This window comes from Carcharodon carcharias, chromosome 16, assembly GCF_017639515.1.
Source record: "Carcharodon carcharias isolate sCarCar2 chromosome 16, sCarCar2.pri, whole genome shotgun sequence".
Taxonomy (NCBI): Eukaryota; Metazoa; Chordata; class Chondrichthyes; order Lamniformes; family Lamnidae; genus Carcharodon; species Carcharodon carcharias.
This window is the reverse complement of record NC_054482.1, coordinates 67,755,925-67,775,845: the sequence shown is the minus strand read 5'-3', so window position 1 is coordinate 67,775,845 and position 19,921 is coordinate 67,755,925. Positions and strand designations below refer to the sequence as shown.

General features: G+C 39.1%; 1 protein-coding gene across 6 annotated transcripts in view; it reads right to left on the bottom strand.

The window, feature by feature from the left end:
• The window catches only part of patj (PATJ crumbs cell polarity complex component), a 398,928-nt gene that overhangs the window by 337,632 nt on the left and 41,375 nt on the right, over window positions 1-19,921 (bottom strand). For all 6 annotated transcript variants that reach the window (XM_041208336.1, XM_041208338.1, XM_041208340.1 and 3 more), the window contains exons 9-10: window positions 13,428-13,527; window positions 2,335-2,423 (exon numbers count right to left, since the gene is read on the bottom strand). In XM_041208336.1, the coding sequence (XP_041064270.1) occupies window positions 2,335-2,423; window positions 13,428-13,527 (189 nt within the window). The remainder of the gene's footprint in view (window positions 1-2,334; window positions 2,424-13,427; window positions 13,528-19,921) is intronic.

The following is a 19,921-nucleotide window of genomic DNA, read 5'->3' as shown; positions in this document are numbered from 1 at the left end:
GTCCTTTAAAATCACCTCTGTCACCATTCAGAACATCCTATAGAAGAATTGTGAAAAAACCACAGAGATACAGAGATGAGTAAAATACAAAACAGACTGATCAAAACAGAACGAGAAAGAATAGATAAGGGACTTTATATACTTCAATTGTATAACAGTTTTTTTTAAAAAAAGGAAATATTATGATAATAGTTTATTGTGGTGGTGGACTCCAGTATTAAGATACTATATGGTACTCTGTACTAGATATGGGCTCACCTGACCTGGAAGTTGAAGGTCAGGAAGCTCATGTTGAAGCCTGTCTAGATAGAATTCAGTCACTGCAGGTGTGTTTATGTTAGAAAAATGTGTTATCAATATAGTTCAGTTACAATGTTGATGGCCTGTGTGCATCATTGAAACAAAAAACAAGACAAGGGGATGTGATGAGCATTATCGTGAGCGGCGTGAGCATTACGAGGAGGGGGTGTGAGAGAGGTGAACATTGCAAGGGAGGGAGAGGTGAACACTCGTGGGAAGAGTGGGGGGTTTGGGGTGAGGCTGGGTGGAGGTGAAGGGGAGGAAGGGGTGAAAATTATGGCAGTGGGGGGTAGGAATGGTGAACAATGACAGAAGGGGGCGAATATTGTTGTGGGGTGGGGGCGGGTGGTGATGAGATATATCAGGATTGCTCTGAGTGCTAGAGGCTTTAACATTCCAGTTGATTTACTTAGAGCTTTTACTAGCAGGTATAAAGCCTGCTGAGTGGTGGAGTATGTGTAAAAGCCAGGCTAAGTGTAGGGCAAACTGCCAAAGTCTCTGTGGACATGGCTTTCTCATCCCACTGCTTTAGGGAATAGTGCAGCAATCCGGACAGGGTAAAACTGACAACTGGACATTTTAAACTCCCTGTGTAATTACTGTGCATTTGTGTGAGTAGGGGCTTCCTCAGGATCTCAAGTTGCATCAGCAGCCTACATTGAGATTCAGGCCTTTATGTTCAACACACTCGTAACTTACCCATTGCTGCTCCTAAAGTTTGCTTAGTTGTGCAGATTAAATAATTTATCAATTATACTTTGAGATGTTGTCTTCTAGTCTGTAATTTGAACTGTGCAAAGTAATGCAGTATGGAACAATATGGGACAATCTATGTCCCAGATTTTAATTTATCCTTTGCAACGCATTCTATAAACAAGGAATTTCTCCATTTGGTTAATTGCAAAGAGGAGCCAGAAGTATGATAAATTGGACCAATTCCACATCCAAAAACAGGGATAAGAACTGCTATTAATCCAGCCAAATAATACCTTAAAGTTTGGATAACATATCCCACTTGGAATTTTTACTGGGAAACATTTCAAAATAAAGTAAGCAGGAGGCAGAGTGATGACAAATTATGCATTCAACAAGAACATAATATTGTAAACCAGGTTTGTCCACAATACAGCTATCCATGTTTCAGAAAACCAAACAGAAGATTAGTAAAATACAAAAGCGTTATTTTAAAACAAAGGGTTAAGCTTCAGTTAAATAAAAAATTCTCACTGGAGTACCTTGTGCTGGTGTGAGTCAACTCTCAAGCCTCAGTTTACCCCAGAAATTTCTAATGAAAAGTTCTAACTTCAGCTTTATTTTGTAAGACATTTCAAAGTAGTAACTTGAATTTCTATAAGATTTCCTTTTGGGAATTTAGTGTGTGTTCCACAATTAATTAGAATTATTGAAAATAAATACAATTTTTGTGAACCACCTCTATGCATCATAGAAACCTTTCTAACATTGATCTTGCCTATGTGTGCCAATAGTTCAAAATAGGCACCATGTAAATTTTGTAATTGAAGATGTCTGTAAAGGACAATGTAGATACAAAACATGTATGCATTAAAGATTCTTTCAACTCAATTCTTACACGGCAAGACGGCTCTCAACTCCATCTGAATGTAATGGATTCAAGTACCACTTCAGGACAGGAGCACATAATCTATGCTTGATTCCAGTGCAGTATTAATAGGGTGCTATACTGTCAGAGGTGCGATAGCCCCTTGGAACCTTCCCCCTGCCAGCTTGCCCAGGCTGAACCAGTCTGTACCCAGTCCTGTTAACTTCAAAATTCAAAAATTCGATAGTAAAAAAACTCATATCCTATTTATTACCAAGGCTTTTATCTTCACACTATTGCCTGGCTGCTTGTTCTAAATAGCACAGAGAGCTCTTCTGATGCCCTGGATAATATTATCCTTTCAAACACCATCAAAGTAATTAATTGTGCCTGATTATGAAGAATGGCTCATGATTCAATGAGAAATATAAGCAAATGTGAAGAATTATGATACAAGATAAAATGTCACTTACAGCAATGATCCTGTCATGGACCTGAATACGTCCATTCTGTTCTGCAGCACTTCCTGGTATTATGCTTTTCACAAAAATACCAGAGGTATCTGTAAATTATAATATCAAATTATTCCATTCAGTAATTTCCCCAGTAATTCTGGACTCTAAATACATCTCCAATTTTAAACACTCCACCACTGGAGTTGTTTTGGATTTCCAGCATCCGTAGTTTTTTGCTCTTTTCCTTTAGGCTTTAGTCACTTATTCGGTTGCAGTTCGATCTACTCTGCTTCATCAGAGATCCAAGAGATACCAATTATCACCAATATATCCTTGAATGTCTGTTTTCTATGGAAAACTATCATTATTTCTGATAAGTCTAAACGGTGGCCAAGACACCAAAACTCCCCTGCTCTTCCTCAAATAGTGCCATGGAATCTTATACTTCCAACTGAGAGCAGACTTTGCCTTACTTTAACATCTCATCTGAATACATGACTGTGTCAGTGCAGCTGTCCCTCATTACTACACAAGAATGAAAGAGAAAAGTGCAGACTTTCATTTAAAAGTGCATCTTCCACAAACTCAGAACATTGCAAAGCACATTATAGCCAATTAAATATTTTGGAAGTGTAGTCAGTGTGTAATGTAGGAAACCAGGAGCCAATTTGAAGACTGTGAGCTCTCATGACAGCGATGTGATAATCTTTTTCTGTTGTCTGTTGAGGGATCAATATTGGCCAGGCCACTGTAAATAACTCAGTAGCTCTTCTTCAAAATAGTACCATGCAATCTTTTACATTCACTTGTCAGGACAAACATGGCCTTTATTTAACATCCCATCAGAAAGATGGCACCTCCACCAATGCAGCACACACTGTGTCAGCCTAAAATGATATTTGATCAGAAATGGAACTCATGCTGCCGAGCCTTTGGTCCTCCTTTCACTAGAAATTTTGACAATCACATCAGCATTAAGAGCAGGCAGCGTGGATTCAAGCAATATTGGGCCACCTCCCACTGGAGTAAAGACAGATAATTTTATTGAAGTTTTCAACTGAAGAAGAAACTTGACAGGGTCAGTAGGGAAAGAATATTTCCTCTGCGTGGGCAGTAGTGCCGTGTCCTTAGTTTAAAACTGTCACCTTTACTGAGGAGAGAGGTTTGGAGAAATTTATTTAAGCATGCACTTTTAATTCATTTATGGGATGTAGGCATATCTGGCCAGGCCAGTATTTATTATCCATTCCTAACTGCCTTTGAGAATGTACTGGCTTGCGAGATCATTTACTAGTGCAGTTACGAATATATGAATTAGAAGCAGAAGTAGACCCCTCGAGCCTGCTCTGACATTCAATAAGATCATAGCTGATCTGATTGTAACCACAACTCCACATTCCCAACCTCAATCCACATTCCCACCTGCCCTGAACAACCTTTCACCCCATTGCTTATAAAGAAATCTAACTCAGACTTAAAAACAGTCAAAGACTTTGCTTCCACCTTCTTTTGAGGTAGAGTTACAAAGACTCACTACCTTCCAAGAAAAAAATTCTCATTTCTCTTGAACGGGCGACCCCTTGTTTTTAAACAGTGATCCCTAGCTCTAGATTCTCCCACAAGAGGAAACATCCTTTCCACATCTACCCCGTCAAGACCCCTCAGGATCTTGCCTCTTACTCTTCTAAACTCCAGTGGATAAAAGCCTAGCCTGTCCAACCTTTCCTCATAAGACAACCCTCCTATTCCTGTTATTAGCATTGCAAATCTTCTCTGAACTGCTTCCAAAGCATTTACATCCATCCTTAAATGAGGAGACCAATACTGTACACTGTACTCCAGATCTGGTCTCACCAATGCCTGGCATAACTGAAGCATAACCTCCCTACTTTTATATTCAATTCCCCTCACAATAAATGATGACATTGTATTAGCTTTTGTAATTAATTTCTAACCTGCATAGTAACCTTATGCGATTCATGCACTAGGACACCCAGATCCCCCAGCATCTCAAAGCTCTGCAATCTCTCACCATTCAGATAATATACGTTTTTATTCTTCCTGCCATAATTTCACATTTTCCCACATTATATCCATTTGCCAGATCTTTGCCCACTCACTTAACCTATCTATATCCCTTTGTACACTCCTTGTGTCCTCCTCAAAACTTACTTTCCTACCTTTCTTTGTGTCCACAGCAAATTTAGCAATCATACCTTCAGTCCCTTCATCCAAATCATTTATCTAAATTGAAAAAAGTTGAGGTCCCAGCATGAATCTCTGTGGCACATAACTCATTACATCTTGCCAATCAGAAAGTGACACATTTATGCCTACCCTCTGTTTCCTATTAGCTAGCCAATCTTCTATCCATGCCAATACATTACTCCCTGCACCATGAGCTTTCATTTTCCTCAATAACCTTTAATGTGGCACCTTATCAAATGCCTTCTGGAATCTGAGTCCAGTACATCCACCAGTTCCCCTTTATTCACAGCATAGGTTACCTCTTCAAAGAACTTCAATAAATTAGTTAAACATGATTTCACTCACAAAACCATGTTGACTCCACCTGATCACCTGAATTTATCTCTGTGCCCTGTTAGTCTAACATTTTCCCTATGACAGATGTTAGATTAACTGGCCTGTAATTTCCTGCTTTCTGTCTCCCTCCCTTTTTTCAATAAAGGAGTTACATTTGTTATTTTCCTATCTATTGGAAACCTTCTCCGAATTTTGGAAAATTAAAACCAACACATCAACTACTTCACTAACCACTTATTTTAAGACCTTGAATGAAGTCTATCAAGACTTGGGGACCTGTCAGCCTGCAGCTTCACCAATTGCTCAAACCTGGTGATTGTAATTTTCTCAATTTCATCCCTTTCTTCCAGTTCCTGATTTACATCTATTTCTGAAATGTTACTTGTCTCCTCTACAGTGAAGATTGATGCAAAATACTTGTTCAATTCATCTGTCATCTCCACATTTTCCATTATTAATTCCCAGACTCACTTTCTATTGGACCAATGCTCACTTGGTTAACTTTTTCTTTTTTAAATATCCATATCCTTGCTTTATTTATTGCTTCTGAATTCAGGGCACAAATCTCAAAATAAATACAAATTGCAATACCATTTTGATAGCATGATCAAGTTTCCCTTGTGGATTTGATCCACCTGGCACACATCTGCCGTGTCATAAAAAATTGGGCGCTTTTTGTGGGATATTTAAAATTCCTTGATTGGTTTGGAGTTGGTGAATCTTAAGGTTACGAGTACAAGAAGCACTCTGAATTCAGGAGTTGGTGTGAGGAATTTTTAAAGGGGTGAGACTGCAAAAATGGCTGTATTCATGGCTAAAACATTTTTGGAAGTAAAACATATAACACTGATTGTGTTACAAAAAGTATCTAAGGGAAAGTTAACAGAGTTGGTGGATAAGTTGCAGTTGTGGTTACCTGTAGGGGCAAAGAAAGCAGACATAATTGAAGTGATAGAATAGCATTTAAAGTTGGAAGTGATACCTGACACTAGTGAGTCACAGCTGGAGGTAGTGTGACTGCAGTTAGAAACGAAGAAGCTTGAATTTGAACAAGCAAAGGAAATGAAAAAAACTGCAACTAGGGGCAGCAGAGAAAGAAAGGGCATTCCAAAGGGAACTGGCAAAAAGGCAGGAAAGAGAAAAAGACAGGAAAGGGAATTCGAAATGGTGAGGTTAGAAAAGGAAAGGAAAAGAGTGCCAACTTAAAAAGCTGGACTTTAAAAGAGAGACCTCAGAGTATTGCAGGAACAGGTGATAATAAGCGGGGTTCATGGAGATGCTAAACCTATTCCATTGTGGGAGGAAAGTTCTGATCATGAAAAAGCCATTAACTTAAAACCCAGTGGGGAGACGTTTAAATTTGTGTAAGCTCTTCCAAAGTCTGAAGAAAGAGATGTGGAGGTGTTCTTTATTTCATTTGAGAAGATAGCTAAACAGATGAAATGGCAACATGAAAACTGGACATTGCTATGTAATCTAGGTTAGTGGGTAGAGCACATAAGGTTTATGCTTCACTGTCAGAAAAAATGTCAGTGGATTATGATGTGATTTAAAAAAGGCAATTTTAAGTGCATATGAGTTGGTTCCTGAAGCATACAGGCAGAAATTTAGGAACATGAGAAAACAGCTGGGGCAAACTTATATTGAGTTTGAGAGAGTAAAATGAAGTAATTTTGACCAGTGAATACAGGCATTAAAGATACCGGTGGCATATGCAGCTCTGAGATAAGTAATTCTTTTGGAAGAATTTAAAGATTCAATTCCTTCAGTAGTGAAAACTCACGTGGAGGAACAAAGGGTTAAAATGGTAAGACAAGCAGCAGAAATCACTGATGATTATGAGTTAGTTTATTAGATCTAAACCCTTTTTCCTCACTCTTTTGAATCAGAGGACAGAAAGTGGGAAGGTGAAAGGAAGGTGGGTAGTCAGGGAAGAGGAGTAGGTAGAAATTCCCAGGAAGTTTTTTTCTCAGGCTAAAAAGGAGCATGTTGAGCGTTGAAGTGATACTCGAAAATTGAGGTGTTTTCATTGTAATAAAGTTGGGCACACAAAGTCAGTATGTTGGAAATTACAGGGAAAATCTGTTGGAATTATTGGGATGCAGAAAAGTTCTGGAAGTAAAAGTACTATGGGTTCTGAGGTTCAGGCACAGGAAAAAGCCAGTGGTTTGTGTACAGGTAAAACAGGAAGAATCAGTGATAAGTAAAGAAGTGGGAATGTGTTCACAGTTTACCCAAGGGAGTTGAGGAGCAGGTTGCATAAATGTTTAAAGGGGAAGTCTTTCCATGTGTACAGAGTGGAGTAGGTAGAGATGTTAAAATTTTGAGAGACACAGGGGCTAGTCAATCCTTAATGTTGTGGGATAGTGATATTTGTTGTCCAGAGGGAGTATTGTAGGAACAGGTGATAATAAGCGGGGTTCATGGAGATGCTAAACCTATTCCATTGTGGGAGGTAAATTTAAAGAGCAAGTGGGAAACAGGCGAGATGATTGTTGGAGTAGTGGAAAAATTGCCCATTGCAGGAGTTTAATTTATTTTAGGTAATGATATAGCTGGGTCACAGATGTGGGTGATGCCTATGGTAGTTGAGGAGCCTGTAGAGTTGTTTTCAACAGAAGTGTTGCAGAAAGAGCATCCTGGATTGTTTCCAGATTGTGTGGTAACAAGATCACAAGCTCACAGGTTGAAACAGGAATAAGAGGAAGTTAAAACACAGGGAAATTGTGTTGAAGTTCAATTAGGTGACATTGTCTTTGATAAGGCTGTTCAGGAAGAAATAATGGAAGAGAATGCAGCTGAGCTACTTAGCTCAAGGCAGTTGGTAGAGTTACAGGAAAAGGATCCACAAATAAAACAGTTATATCAGACAAATTACTCAGAAAAAGAGGAAGAATGTATTCTAGAATGTTATTACCTTAAGGGTAATGTGTTGATGAGAAAGTGGTGGCCGTATCAGGTTTCAGCAGATGAAAACTAGATAGCAGAACATCAGGTTGTTATACAAATTGGATATAGAAATGAGGTACTGAGAATAGCTCATGAAATTCCAACGAGTGGACATTTAGGAATTAGAAGGACATGGGCGAAAATACAAAAACATTTTTTATTGGCCTGGATTGCATAGAGATGTAGTTAAAGTCTGTAGAACATGTCACAAACGTCAGCTGATAGGGAAACCACAAGCAGTGATTCAAAGGAAGAACCTTTCACTAGGCTCATGATTGATTGATCGTTTAGGACCCCTCCCTAAGACGAAAAGTGGAAATCAGCACATACTGACAATAATCAATGCGTCTACAAGGTTTCCTGAAGTGATGCCTTTGAGAAATATTACAACAAAGAGAATTGTGGAAGGGTTGACTACATTTTTACAAGATATGGCTTACCTAAAGAAATACAATGAGGTCAGGCTTCAAATTTCATGTCACAGCTATTTAAGTAATGAACAATTTGGGGACAAAACAGTTTATGTCAACAGCTTAGCATCCCGAGTCACAAGGTGCTTTAGAAAAGTAGCATCAAACTCAAAGGTATGATGAGGGCGTATAGTCAGAATTATCCACAGGATTAGAATAGGGGAATTCCATTCTTGTTTTTTGCTATTCAGGATGCTCTTAATGCATCAACTGCATTTAGTCCTTTTGAATTAGTCTATGGTCATGAGGTAAAGGGACCACTGAAATTGATTCATGAGAAATTGGTGGATCAAAATTCAGAAACGACTCTCCTGGATTATGTATTAAAGTTCAGAGGAAAATTGGACAGAGCACGTTAGCTGGGGAATATTTAAAGATATTGCAGCAAGTGATGAAAGTGAAGGCAGATAGGAGAGCCATAGCTCATAGATTTGTTATTGGGGAAAAAGTGTTGCTTTTGTTACCAGTACTGGGTGATTTGCTAAAGAAATTGAATGAAGTAAATTATTTAATAAATACTCCAGATAGAAGAAAGAAGCAGAGAGTGTGTCATGTAAATATGCTTAAAGAGTACTTTGACAGGGAAGAGGACCAAAAGGAGGTATTAGTGATGGTAGATAAGGAGGAAGTCGTAGAAATGAAGGATTCTGAAATTGATCTTCCTCTAATCAAATTGACTAATGCAGGGATACTTGAAAATTTAAATGTACTATTGAGTTACCTTCCAACCAAGTGTCAAAGTGATTTGGAGAAACTATTAAAGTCACACAGCTATTTGCGGGAATAAGCTGGGAAGGACAAATTTAGCTACATATGATGTGTCAAAGGTTCACCTTCGATCAGGCAACATTCTTATAGATTAACTTGCAGTAACTGGAGTTCGCCTATTGTGATGGCACCGAAACCGGATGAAACACTAAGAATGTGTGTGGATTATTGAAAGGTGAATGCAATGACAAAAATGGATTCATATCCTATATCACAGTTGGAAGATTGCATTGAGAAAGTGGGGCAATCAAAACTTATCACAAAGATTGACTTGCTGAGAGGATATTGGGAAGTACCGTTATCAGATAGAGCAAAGGAGATCTCGGCTTTTGTGATGCCAGATGGACTATATCAGTTTAAAGTCATGCCATTTGGTATGAAAATGTACCCACAATATTTCAACGGCTGACAAAGTAATTGCAGGATTGAGCAATTGAGCTGTGTATTTGATGACTTGATAGTTTTCAGTCAAACGTGGGAGGAGCATTTACAACATCTGGAAGAATTACTGAGCCGACTACAAGGAGCAAATTTAGTGATAAACTTGGCTAAAAGTGAATTTGCAAAAGCGCAAGTTACATCTCTAGGCCATACCATTGGATGGTTAAGGTGGCTCTGACAGATATGAAAGTCAAAACTAGCATGGATTTCCCCATGTCTACAACAAAATAAGAAGTTTTGTGATTTCTGGGTGTGAGTGGGTTTACAGGAAATTTGTACCAAATTGTAATAATGTGGTTGCTCCAATGATTGAACTATTAAAAAAGAACCAGAAGTTTCAATGGACACAGGAGTGTAGAAGGCATTTGACAGTTTGAAAACTGTATTGACTACGACACCAGTTTTGGCAGTACCCAATTATGCCAAGTAATTTAAGTTGGCCATTGGCACAAGTGATATAGGCAATAGGGCCATACTGTTGCAGGGTGATGAACCTAGAATTAAAAAACCGATAGGGTATTTTTCACGGAAGTTGAATGTACAACAGAGAAGATATTCAATGATCGAAAAGGAGACTCCGGGTCTGGTGTTAGTGTTGCAAACAATTCGTCAGAAACAATTGTTTATATAGACCACAATCCTTTAAAGTTTCTGGACAAATTTCGAGACCGAAGTGCAAAGCTATTCAGATGGAGTTTATTACTTCAGCTATTTAACCCACAGATTATACATGTGGCTGGACGAGATGCATTGCAAGAGTTTAAAGTTCAAAGGGAAAACTAGACATTTAATTATATATAGTGCATGCATCTGGTAATGTAACAGCATACATATATAGATAAGTATAGGAGGTAGCGCAAGATGGGTAAGAAAATAATGGTTCATTTTCCCGAAAGGAGGGGGTGTCATGAAAGTAAAATGATTTTCATAATGTTACTGTGATTTGTAAAAGTAGGTCGACAGTGGGGTTTGGACTGTGTGTGTGTGTGTGTGGTTGGTGGGGGGTGGGGTGGGTTTAATTGAATTGGAGACAGCTGGTCTGGAGGCTTTGACTCATCAAAAGAAGCTAGGTTTGAAATGCTAAATATGTAAACATGGCTGAAGTCTAAGAATGCAAAGTGAGGAGAATTTGCATTTTTAGATAAATCAGGGCAGTTTGAATTTCAAAGTGATGATAGGATGTTTACACCTAGCCAGAAAAGCTAGGCTAAGCAGTGTGTTCATTTTTCCCCAAAGGTTACTGACAATATTAGCACCATGAAAAGATTTAGATTTTGAGAAAGGTAAAGTTCCAAAGACATTGGGGAACAATGGAATTTACATTGAAAGGAACATGTATAAAGGGGAAAGAGGCTCTGTGTTAGGGAATGCATTGTAAGATCTACCAGAAGTGTGAGAAGCCTCCAGTTTTTGTGCATTAATTGTGCTGTCTACAGAAACGGAAGCTGAGAAAAGCCAGCTTTTCCTTCTGTCCAGGATATTGTGTTGACTTGCCTGGATCTGTTTAAAATCTATTTTTTTTTTACTGTTGCCCTAGTTGGGGTGTAACTGGATGCCAGATTATTTAGGGGTTTTAGGAGTTATTATAGTAGTAATTTGTAGACCTATGTATGTGCTTGAAATATTTTCTTTTGTTAATAAATGTTTAATTTTGTTTTTTTTAAAATACCTGAAGTCTTGGTGGACTTATTTCTTCTGAATTCAGGGTACACATCTCGAAATAAATACAAATTGCAATACCGTTGTGATAGCATGATCAAGTTCCCCTCATCGATTTGATATGCCTGGCACACATCTGTCATGTCAAAGCTTTGATGGTGAGTTTTAGCAAAAACTTATCATCCTCAGATTAAACTTACCAAATAAATTAACAGGGTCAAAGGAAGCCATCTTAAAAGTAACATGTGATTCCTTGACAGTAATCAATTTATATATTACTCTATTGACAATGAATTAGATAAGCTGGCAACAGATGATTTTAAGATATTGAACCTCAATTTTGGTGAACATTAGAATGAAGCAATATTTATTTTAAAAGGCTCAACAATAATAGGCCCTTTTTATTAAACAAGGGTCTTTAGCAAAATGCACGACACTGCAATATTGAGAACTTTTGTCACAATTCAACATTAATTGCAACATGTACCCTACAATGATACAATGTATCACAATATATAGAAACATGTACCAGTAATTTCAAAATTGCAAGCAGTTTGTCTTTTAATAACAATCAAAGATTTAACCCTGGATTATTGTGAGAAATGGCATTACTAGTTCAGCTTTCATTTTAGCTGCGTTATGTTACTTTTGTTAAGTTTTCACATTTTTAATTAAGATTAATTCACCAGAATTACCTTTGTTGTCTTAAAACAAGACAGATCTGCATTATTGAATGTGTGTAGCTATGGAAACAAAAGATAAGGATAGCTGAGATTTTGATGCCTTCATATGAATGGTTGGATCCTAGCCTAGAAACTAAGATTGATCTTCAGCTATTCTGATGGAAGATTAGATGAAGCATGCTTTTGTGGAACTGATCACCTGTTGAAAGCCATAGAGGTCTTTTGAATAAGGTATGAGTTCTTTTGAGTTATGTACTTGAAGTTAGTTTAGTGTAGAAAGTCAGAGAATGATACTTATGAGAAGGTTTAATTGTATGGATGTATGAGTCCTATATATTTTGACTTAACTAATTCTGTATTGTAATTCCATAATTTTACATGACAATTCTGTACTATTTTATATTATTTAAAGAAAGCTACTTTGAATTCACTATCTCGCCTTACCTTGTGAGTTTAAAGTATCATTCAGAGCCCGAGAGTTAAAATGAACTACTGGTGAATTGGATTGAATGCAATTGGAATCCATCCAAAAATCCAACACCAATTTAAGCTAATTTCCTTAATCAACTAACTTCAATTGCTCTCCAGTGGAGAGTTTGTATATCTCTGCTTAAGCCTTGATGAAATTTAGAATTTAAACAGTAAATTTCAGTTACATATTAAATGTTAAATACAAATAAAATTAGATTTTTAGGAAGAGATTAAGATACCCTCATTCAGTCAACTTCCAGAACTTTTGTTCATAGTTGCACTCCAGTTAAGAGTCAACCACATTACTGTGGGTCGGGAGTTTCATTTAGACCAGACCAGGTATGTGCAACAGATTTCCTGAAAGATATTTGTAAACTGGATAGGTTTATATGACAATCTGGTTGCCTCGTGCTCAACATTATTGGTAATATGACTTAAATTTCCTTATTTATTTAATGAATTGAATTTAAATTCCCCAGCCACTATCATGGGATTTGAAGTCATGCCTGTAAATCAGTCTAAGTCCAGCAACATATACACTCTGCTACCATACCTGCTGCTTTGAGCATGGAATTCTTTACCGCATGGAGACAAAGGACATCACTTCTTTCAGGGAAGAGTAGAGAAGATTTTGTTTTATTCATTCATGGGATATAGACGTCATTGGCAAGGCCAGCATTTATTGCCCAGCCCTAATTGCCATTGAGAAACTGAGCAGTTTCCAAGGCCATTTAAGAGTCAACCACATTGCTGTGAATCTGGAATCACATGTAGGCCAGGCCAGATAAGGACAATAAATTTCCTTCCCTAAAGAACATTAGTGAACCAGATGGGTTTTTGCGACAATCGACAATGGTTTCACGGTCATTCTTAAACTTTTAATTCCAGATTTTATTGAATTCAAATTCCACCATCTGCTGTGGTGGGATTCAAACGCAGGTTCCCAGAACATTACCCTGAGTCTCAGGATTATTAGTCCAGTGACAACACCACCAGGTCACTGTCTTCCCTCAAGATGCAGGTCTGTGGGGAGGCATCAGAGCAGTGGGATTACTTTTGGATTGCTCTAGCAAAGAACCAGTATAGAATGGCTTCCTGGTTCATAATTCTTTATTTGTGAACTCACCACCATGGGATGCACCAACATAACCAACAACCGTAATGCCCAGGCTTTGTCCATCTCTCTTGAGTTCAACATTATCAATATCATAATCATCTGCAGTAACCTACAAAGATCAAACAGAACATTTTACCAAACGCTTTTCATATAACTAAGCTTATACGTAACAAAGATATATCATTTAAAATAAACAGATTGTTTATCAAATCAAATCAATCTGACTGACTGACAGAATTATACAATGAAAATATTTATTACGTGGAGGTAGTTTTCACCCATTGGTTAGTCTATAAACAATATATCTCAAAAACTAATGGACGGATTACAACAAAACTTTGTACACAGACAAGAGTATCGCCCAAGGAAGAGCTGATTAGTTTTGGCGAAAATGCAGACCCGGATCCTGGAAATTTTCGAAAGAACTGGTGGATTGGGTGAATTGGCTTTTTTTTTAAGAAGGTTGAAGGTTGTTTGATTTAGAATTTTGATGATTGTTTTAAAATGTTGTGGATAATCTCAGCTGCTGAGGTGCAATTTGTCACAGCTGGAAAATGTGAGCAGAGTTTCCAGAGCAGGTTGTTGGATGTGGATTGACCTGAAGCCTCCTCAATGAGATGGAAGCTATTAATAAAGATTTCTTTTTCAGCTTTGTAGTTACATAGCATCAACCAGGTAGGGAAAAGTCTCAAGGAAGAGGTGCATAATTGTAGTAATGTTGAGTTAACACAGCGTGGCAGAGGTAAATATTCTACTGAGTGCCCTCTTTGTTTGACTTTTTAATGAAATCCCACAAGTAGTGGAAGATTTAATAATTTTAAATCTAAAATTCATAGGCTTTTGCTAGTCAAAGGATTGAAAGGGTATGGCGCCAACAAGGTGAGAGTGGCCAAAGACAAAAAAGTCTAAAATTTTCTTACAAGGAATTATGCAATTATAGTATATTTTACGATCTGTAGTAAATTGAAAATGCTTCTAGGTGACTTAGGGTGGGAAGAATTAATAGACTTGGGTAGAAACATTAGTTTTTTGTTTGTTTTCCTTCTGTTACCATCACGACTGTGGACCAGTGCAAATGTTTTCAATCACTAAAGTGGCCTCAGCATTTCAGCATTCAATGCAGTTAGTATATGTAATACAGGATGAAATCTATTCTAAAAATACATCTAGGTCATGTTCTTTTATGTACCTGTGAAGTGAAGCAAAGGACCAGGGCAGTGCTTCACAAACTATTTTCCAATGTGGTCCCATTTTAACTCACCACCACCTTCTCAAGGGCAACTAAGGGGTAGACGACAAATGCTGGCCTTGCCAGCGACGCCCACATCCCATGAACAATTTGTAATTACAGTTTTGATAAACGTAGGGCTGCAGCTTTAAGAATAATGCTGTGGTGTAAGATCACATGATCTGTGTAAACCAATGAGTTAGCAGCATGGGGAATCTTGACGGGGGGAGTTCTTCTTTAGTTAGAGTTTGATGCACACCTTGTTGCTGTCTCGTAAATAAAGTTCAATGTTTCCATCAAGAACAGTTGCCTGGAAAATCAACTCCCTAACAAATTGGCAACAAGGATGGGATCAGATCTAGTGCTGTCCCTTGCCCAGTGAATGTGAGCATCTAAGATAATTAAAAAGAAAGGAAGATATACTCATCTGAGATGCCACAGTTTGGCAGAAATCGATCCCTTTGAGCCAGCCAGAGATGACTGGTCTCAATATACAGAACGTCTTGCATTCTACTTTCAAGCCAATGAAATCACAGGAGAGGAAAAGAAGAGAGCGATTCTCCTGAGTATTTGTGGGAGCAAGAGCTACAGTTTAATTCGAAGCTTGGTGGCCCCCAGTCCCCCAATTCAAACAGCTTCAGTAAATTAGTAGACCTTGTTAAGGGGCATTTCCAACTCCAGCCCTCAGTCATAATGCAAAGGTTCAGGTTCAATTCACAGAAGAGCCCCAGGGAGACCATTGCTACCTACGTGGCAAAATTAAAACAACTAACGGAATATTGTGATATCGGTGAAACCCTGAAGGCTCAGGGATCGTTTAGTCTGTGGCATGCAAGAAGATGCTGTTCAGCAAAGATTGCAGGCTGAAGTGAATCTTGATTTTAAGAAAGCATTAGAAATAGCGCTTGCGATGGAGGCACTAAGGGATGCAAAAGTAATTCAAGGTGCGCAAAATGGCGCCGTTTTCCTAGTTGGGCAGGAACGGTCAGCCAAAAGTGGCGTGAAAAGCCCGGACTCCACTGCAAAGCGGGAAATAACCGGTAACTTAGAGGAAACAGCTTAGCAGCAAACTCGAAAACAAATTTTTATCGACATGGAAACAATCATACTCCTAAAGATTGGCAATTTAAAAAGGTGGATTGTTATTTTTGTCACAAAAGAAGGCACATCTTGAAACATTGCAAAGGCGTGATTAAAACAAAGGCATCAAATGAAGACCAATGAAGCATATAGTGTGGAAGAACCAGAAACAACCAATTCTGACACTTATTCCTTATTCAACATGAAAGTTGAGAAGACAGAGCCAATTGCTGTCACATTGCAAATGAATGTTAAACCCTTAAAAATGGAAGTAGACACTGGTGCTTCTACCACTGTGGTAGCAGAACACACTTTCAGATATTTAAATAAATGTGCTCAACAATTAAATTTGGAACAAACCTCTGCCAAGTTGAAAACGTACACAAGCGAAGAAATCCAGGTAAAAGGTATCACCAAACAGCACGGCCACCAGTGATAGTGGTAGAAGGTGAAGGACCATGCCTGCTAGGTCATGATTGGTTGAAAGAGATTAAATTAAACCAGTCCAAAATCTTCCAGTTGCAAGCAGGTGGAATACCAGAGTTGATAAAAAAAATGACATCATCTTTAAGAATGAACTGGGAAAAATCAAAGGCCTATAGGCCAAGATTTACATGGACCCAGAAGTAACTCCTCACTTCTTGAAAGCAAGACCGATTCCATACTCCTTGAGGGAGAAGGTTGACATTGAACTGGCTAGAGAGGCTGGGTGTCATAAAAGCTGTTCAGTTCTCAGAGTCTCATAGGCCCTGTCCTAAAACCGAATCAGACCATGCGGATCTATAGGGATGACAAACTAATGGTCAACAAAGCATCAAACTGGACAGGTACCCTATTCCCAAGATTGAGGTTCTCCATGCCAAAAACTGCACCAAAGCTTTTCTATCCATGGATTGCCAGGAGTAATCATCTCAGATAATGGTACTGCATTTACAAGTGCTGAATTTCAAACATTTGTCAGCCTAAATGGTATCAACCATATGAAGACTGCACCATACCATCAATCATTTAACGGACTAGCGGAAAGAGCAGTACAAACTTTTAAGGCGGGAATGAAAAAGTTAACAGGCGAATCGTTGGAAACTAAACTTGCTCATTTCTTATTTCACTACAGAACAACCCCCCAAACTACGACAGGTGCATCACCTGCAGAATTATTATGAGGCGCCATCTTCAAACAAGACTAAGTTTGATACTTCCCAATTTGGAGGAGAAGGTGGAGAAAAGTAAAGGGAACCAAAAACCAACTCATAATTTGCATAGTGGTGAGCGACAATTTACTGTTGAAGCAGTACATGTAAGGATTTTCGGTGGAGGACCCAAGTGGTTGCCTGCTAAAGCAAGTTCTGTGACCAGACCATTGTTGTACCACGTGGAAGTGGAGGGCCGGATCACCCGTAGGCATGTGGATCACTTAAGAAGGGAGATACCCCAACAAAATGATGTTCCACCTGTAACCATTGATGAAACTGTGCTTCCTGTTGAAGTTGCTGAACCAAGGATAGACATGCCCGATGTCTGTGTCGGAGTAGACAATGCTGAACTGCCTGTGCCTAATGAGGTACCTGACGTTAATGCGGTTCCAGGGAAGTTGGTTTTTGTCAAAGAAACGGAAGCCGTGGAGCTACGACGTTCCACATGGATCAGGAAACCACCTGAAAGACTGAACTTGTAATTTCATTACGTGTGTAAATATTGTAATGTCATGAGATAAATATCCTTGTAAATACAAAACATACAGAAAAGTTAAAGAGGGAGGGATGTAGTAATTTTAGTTTGGATAAATGTAGGACTGTAGCTTTAAGAATAATTCTGTATTCTATGATCACATGATCTGAGTAAACCAATGAGTTAGCAGCATGGGGGACCTCAAGGAGGGAGTTCTTCTTTAGTTATATAGTTTGGTGCACATATGTAGCTGCTATTGCTGTCTTGTAAATAAAGTTCAATGTTTCCATCAAGAAAAGTTGCCTGGAAAGTCAACTCAATAACACAGCTATAATAAAAAAATTCTTCAAAATTAACGCTGACATCAGCAAAAACAAAATAGCAGTAAAGTATATCATATAAATATGAAAACCTGTGAAGTACTTTGTAAAAATATTATTTAATATATTCATGCAATTTTCAGCCAAGCTCTTCATATTCCCTGGTGACAGAAGACTCAGTGAAGCCCTTTTCTGCTCACCCACACATTGTAATCAGCCCTCTACGCACACCCTTCTTTCCAATACCTCCATCTCATCTCATTCAGCAGCCGCTCTTGCCAATCACCCTTCCTTCCCCTGAGCCTGATGAACCCCATGGAGACTCAGGCTCCAATGCTCCACTGGGCCTGTCAAACCCCAAGGAGACTTGGGGTTCAATGCCCACCCCAACAACACCCCCTCCACCCAGCCTCCCAAACTCCGCAGATACTCTGGCTCCGCTGCTTCCCCACCCCTGGGCTGCCAAACCTCGAGGAGCCTTGAGCTCCACTGACTTCATCCCCAGGGCTTGCCAAACCCCATGAAGATTCAGGCTCCAGTGCTCCCCCCAACTCCCAGCCTGCCCCACCATGCAGTCAACAACACAATGAGCCCATCTGATGGAATTAATGACAGCACAATGACCAGGCTGGCACAAGGCTGAATGGCGGCTTCCCTGGCTCCTGCTCTCAGCTTTGTTACTGACAGAGATTTCCCAGGCTGAGACTCTTCTTCCAGCTTTTGCATTGGAGATGGCAGTGTCCAAGGGGCATGCAGATGTTGGAAAAAGAAATAAATGAGCAGGAATCCATTATCCAAATGTTGAAATTCTGCCAGGCAGGAGAAATTTCTCATCTCTGCACCAAGACAGAAGGATGGAGTTAAGATACAGACGAATGATCTCAATGAATGTCAAAACAGACCTGTGGGCTGAATGCCCTACTCCTGTTCTTATGTCACTCTTTAAGAATTGGCAATTCATTGAAGAGCCAGAAAATAGCTTTTCAAGTAGTTTAGGATTAGAGCTATGCAAATAAGTAAAGTTCCTTTTGTCCCTGTAGGAGTCTTCCTGTTGATAGGTTATTCAGGAACTAATTAGCTTCATTCTCCTTTTTTGAAAATGTATAAGTTCGTTAAAATTTATTTCATAGAATCATAGGAGAATTATTGAAAATTACAGCATGGAAGGCAGCCATTCAGCCCATTGTGTCCATGCCAGACAGCAAAGAGCCTTCCAACCTTTCCCACTTTCCAGCTCCTGGTCTGTAGCCTTGCAGGTTATGGCACTTAATTTGCCTATCAAAGTACTTTTTAAATATATGACAGTTTCAGGTTCTACCATCCCTTCAAACAGAGCTCCAGATCCCCACCACTCTCTGAGTGAGAAACTTTCCCCTCAAATACCCTCTAAACATCCTACCTCTTGACCTAAATCTATGTACCCTAGTTATGGACTACTCAACCAAGGGGAATAGGGCCTTTCTATCCACTCTATTTAGACCCCTCATAGTTTATACACTTCAATTAGATTTCTCCTCAGCCTCCTTGTTCCAAAGAAAGCAACCCTAGTCTATCCAATCTTTCCTCATGCCTAAAATTCTCCACTCCAGGCAATACCTCCGACATCTCCTCTGTACCCTCTCTAGTGCAATCACAGCTTTCCTCTACTGCATTGTCCAGAACTGCACATGGTACCCCAGTTGTGGTCTGTCCAGTGTTTAATACAGTTCCAGCATAACCTCCCAGCTCTTATATTCTATGCCTCGGCTAATAAAGGCAAGTATTCCCATATCAAAAACAGAATTACCTGGAAAAACTCAGCAGGTCTGGCAGCTTCGGTGGAGAAGAAAAGAGTTGATGTTTCAAGTCCTCATGACCCTTCAACAGAAGTATTCCCATATGCCTTCTTGATCAGGGTTCCGTGGACATGCACTCCAAAGTCTCTCTCTCTTCCTTTAGACTTCTCAGTATCTATTTATCGTATAAATTCTCACCCTGGTTTACAAATCTGTTTATGGCCTCCCCCCTCCCTATCTTTATAATCTCCATCAGCCCCATAATCCTCTGAGATACTATGCTCCTCCAATTTTGACTTCATGTGCATCCTCAATTTTAATCATTCCAGCTTTGGTGGCCTCAGTTGCCTCAGCTCAAAAGTCTGGAATACCCTCCCTGACCTCTCCGCCTCGCGAACTCGCTCTCCTCCCTTAAGACACTACTTAAAACCT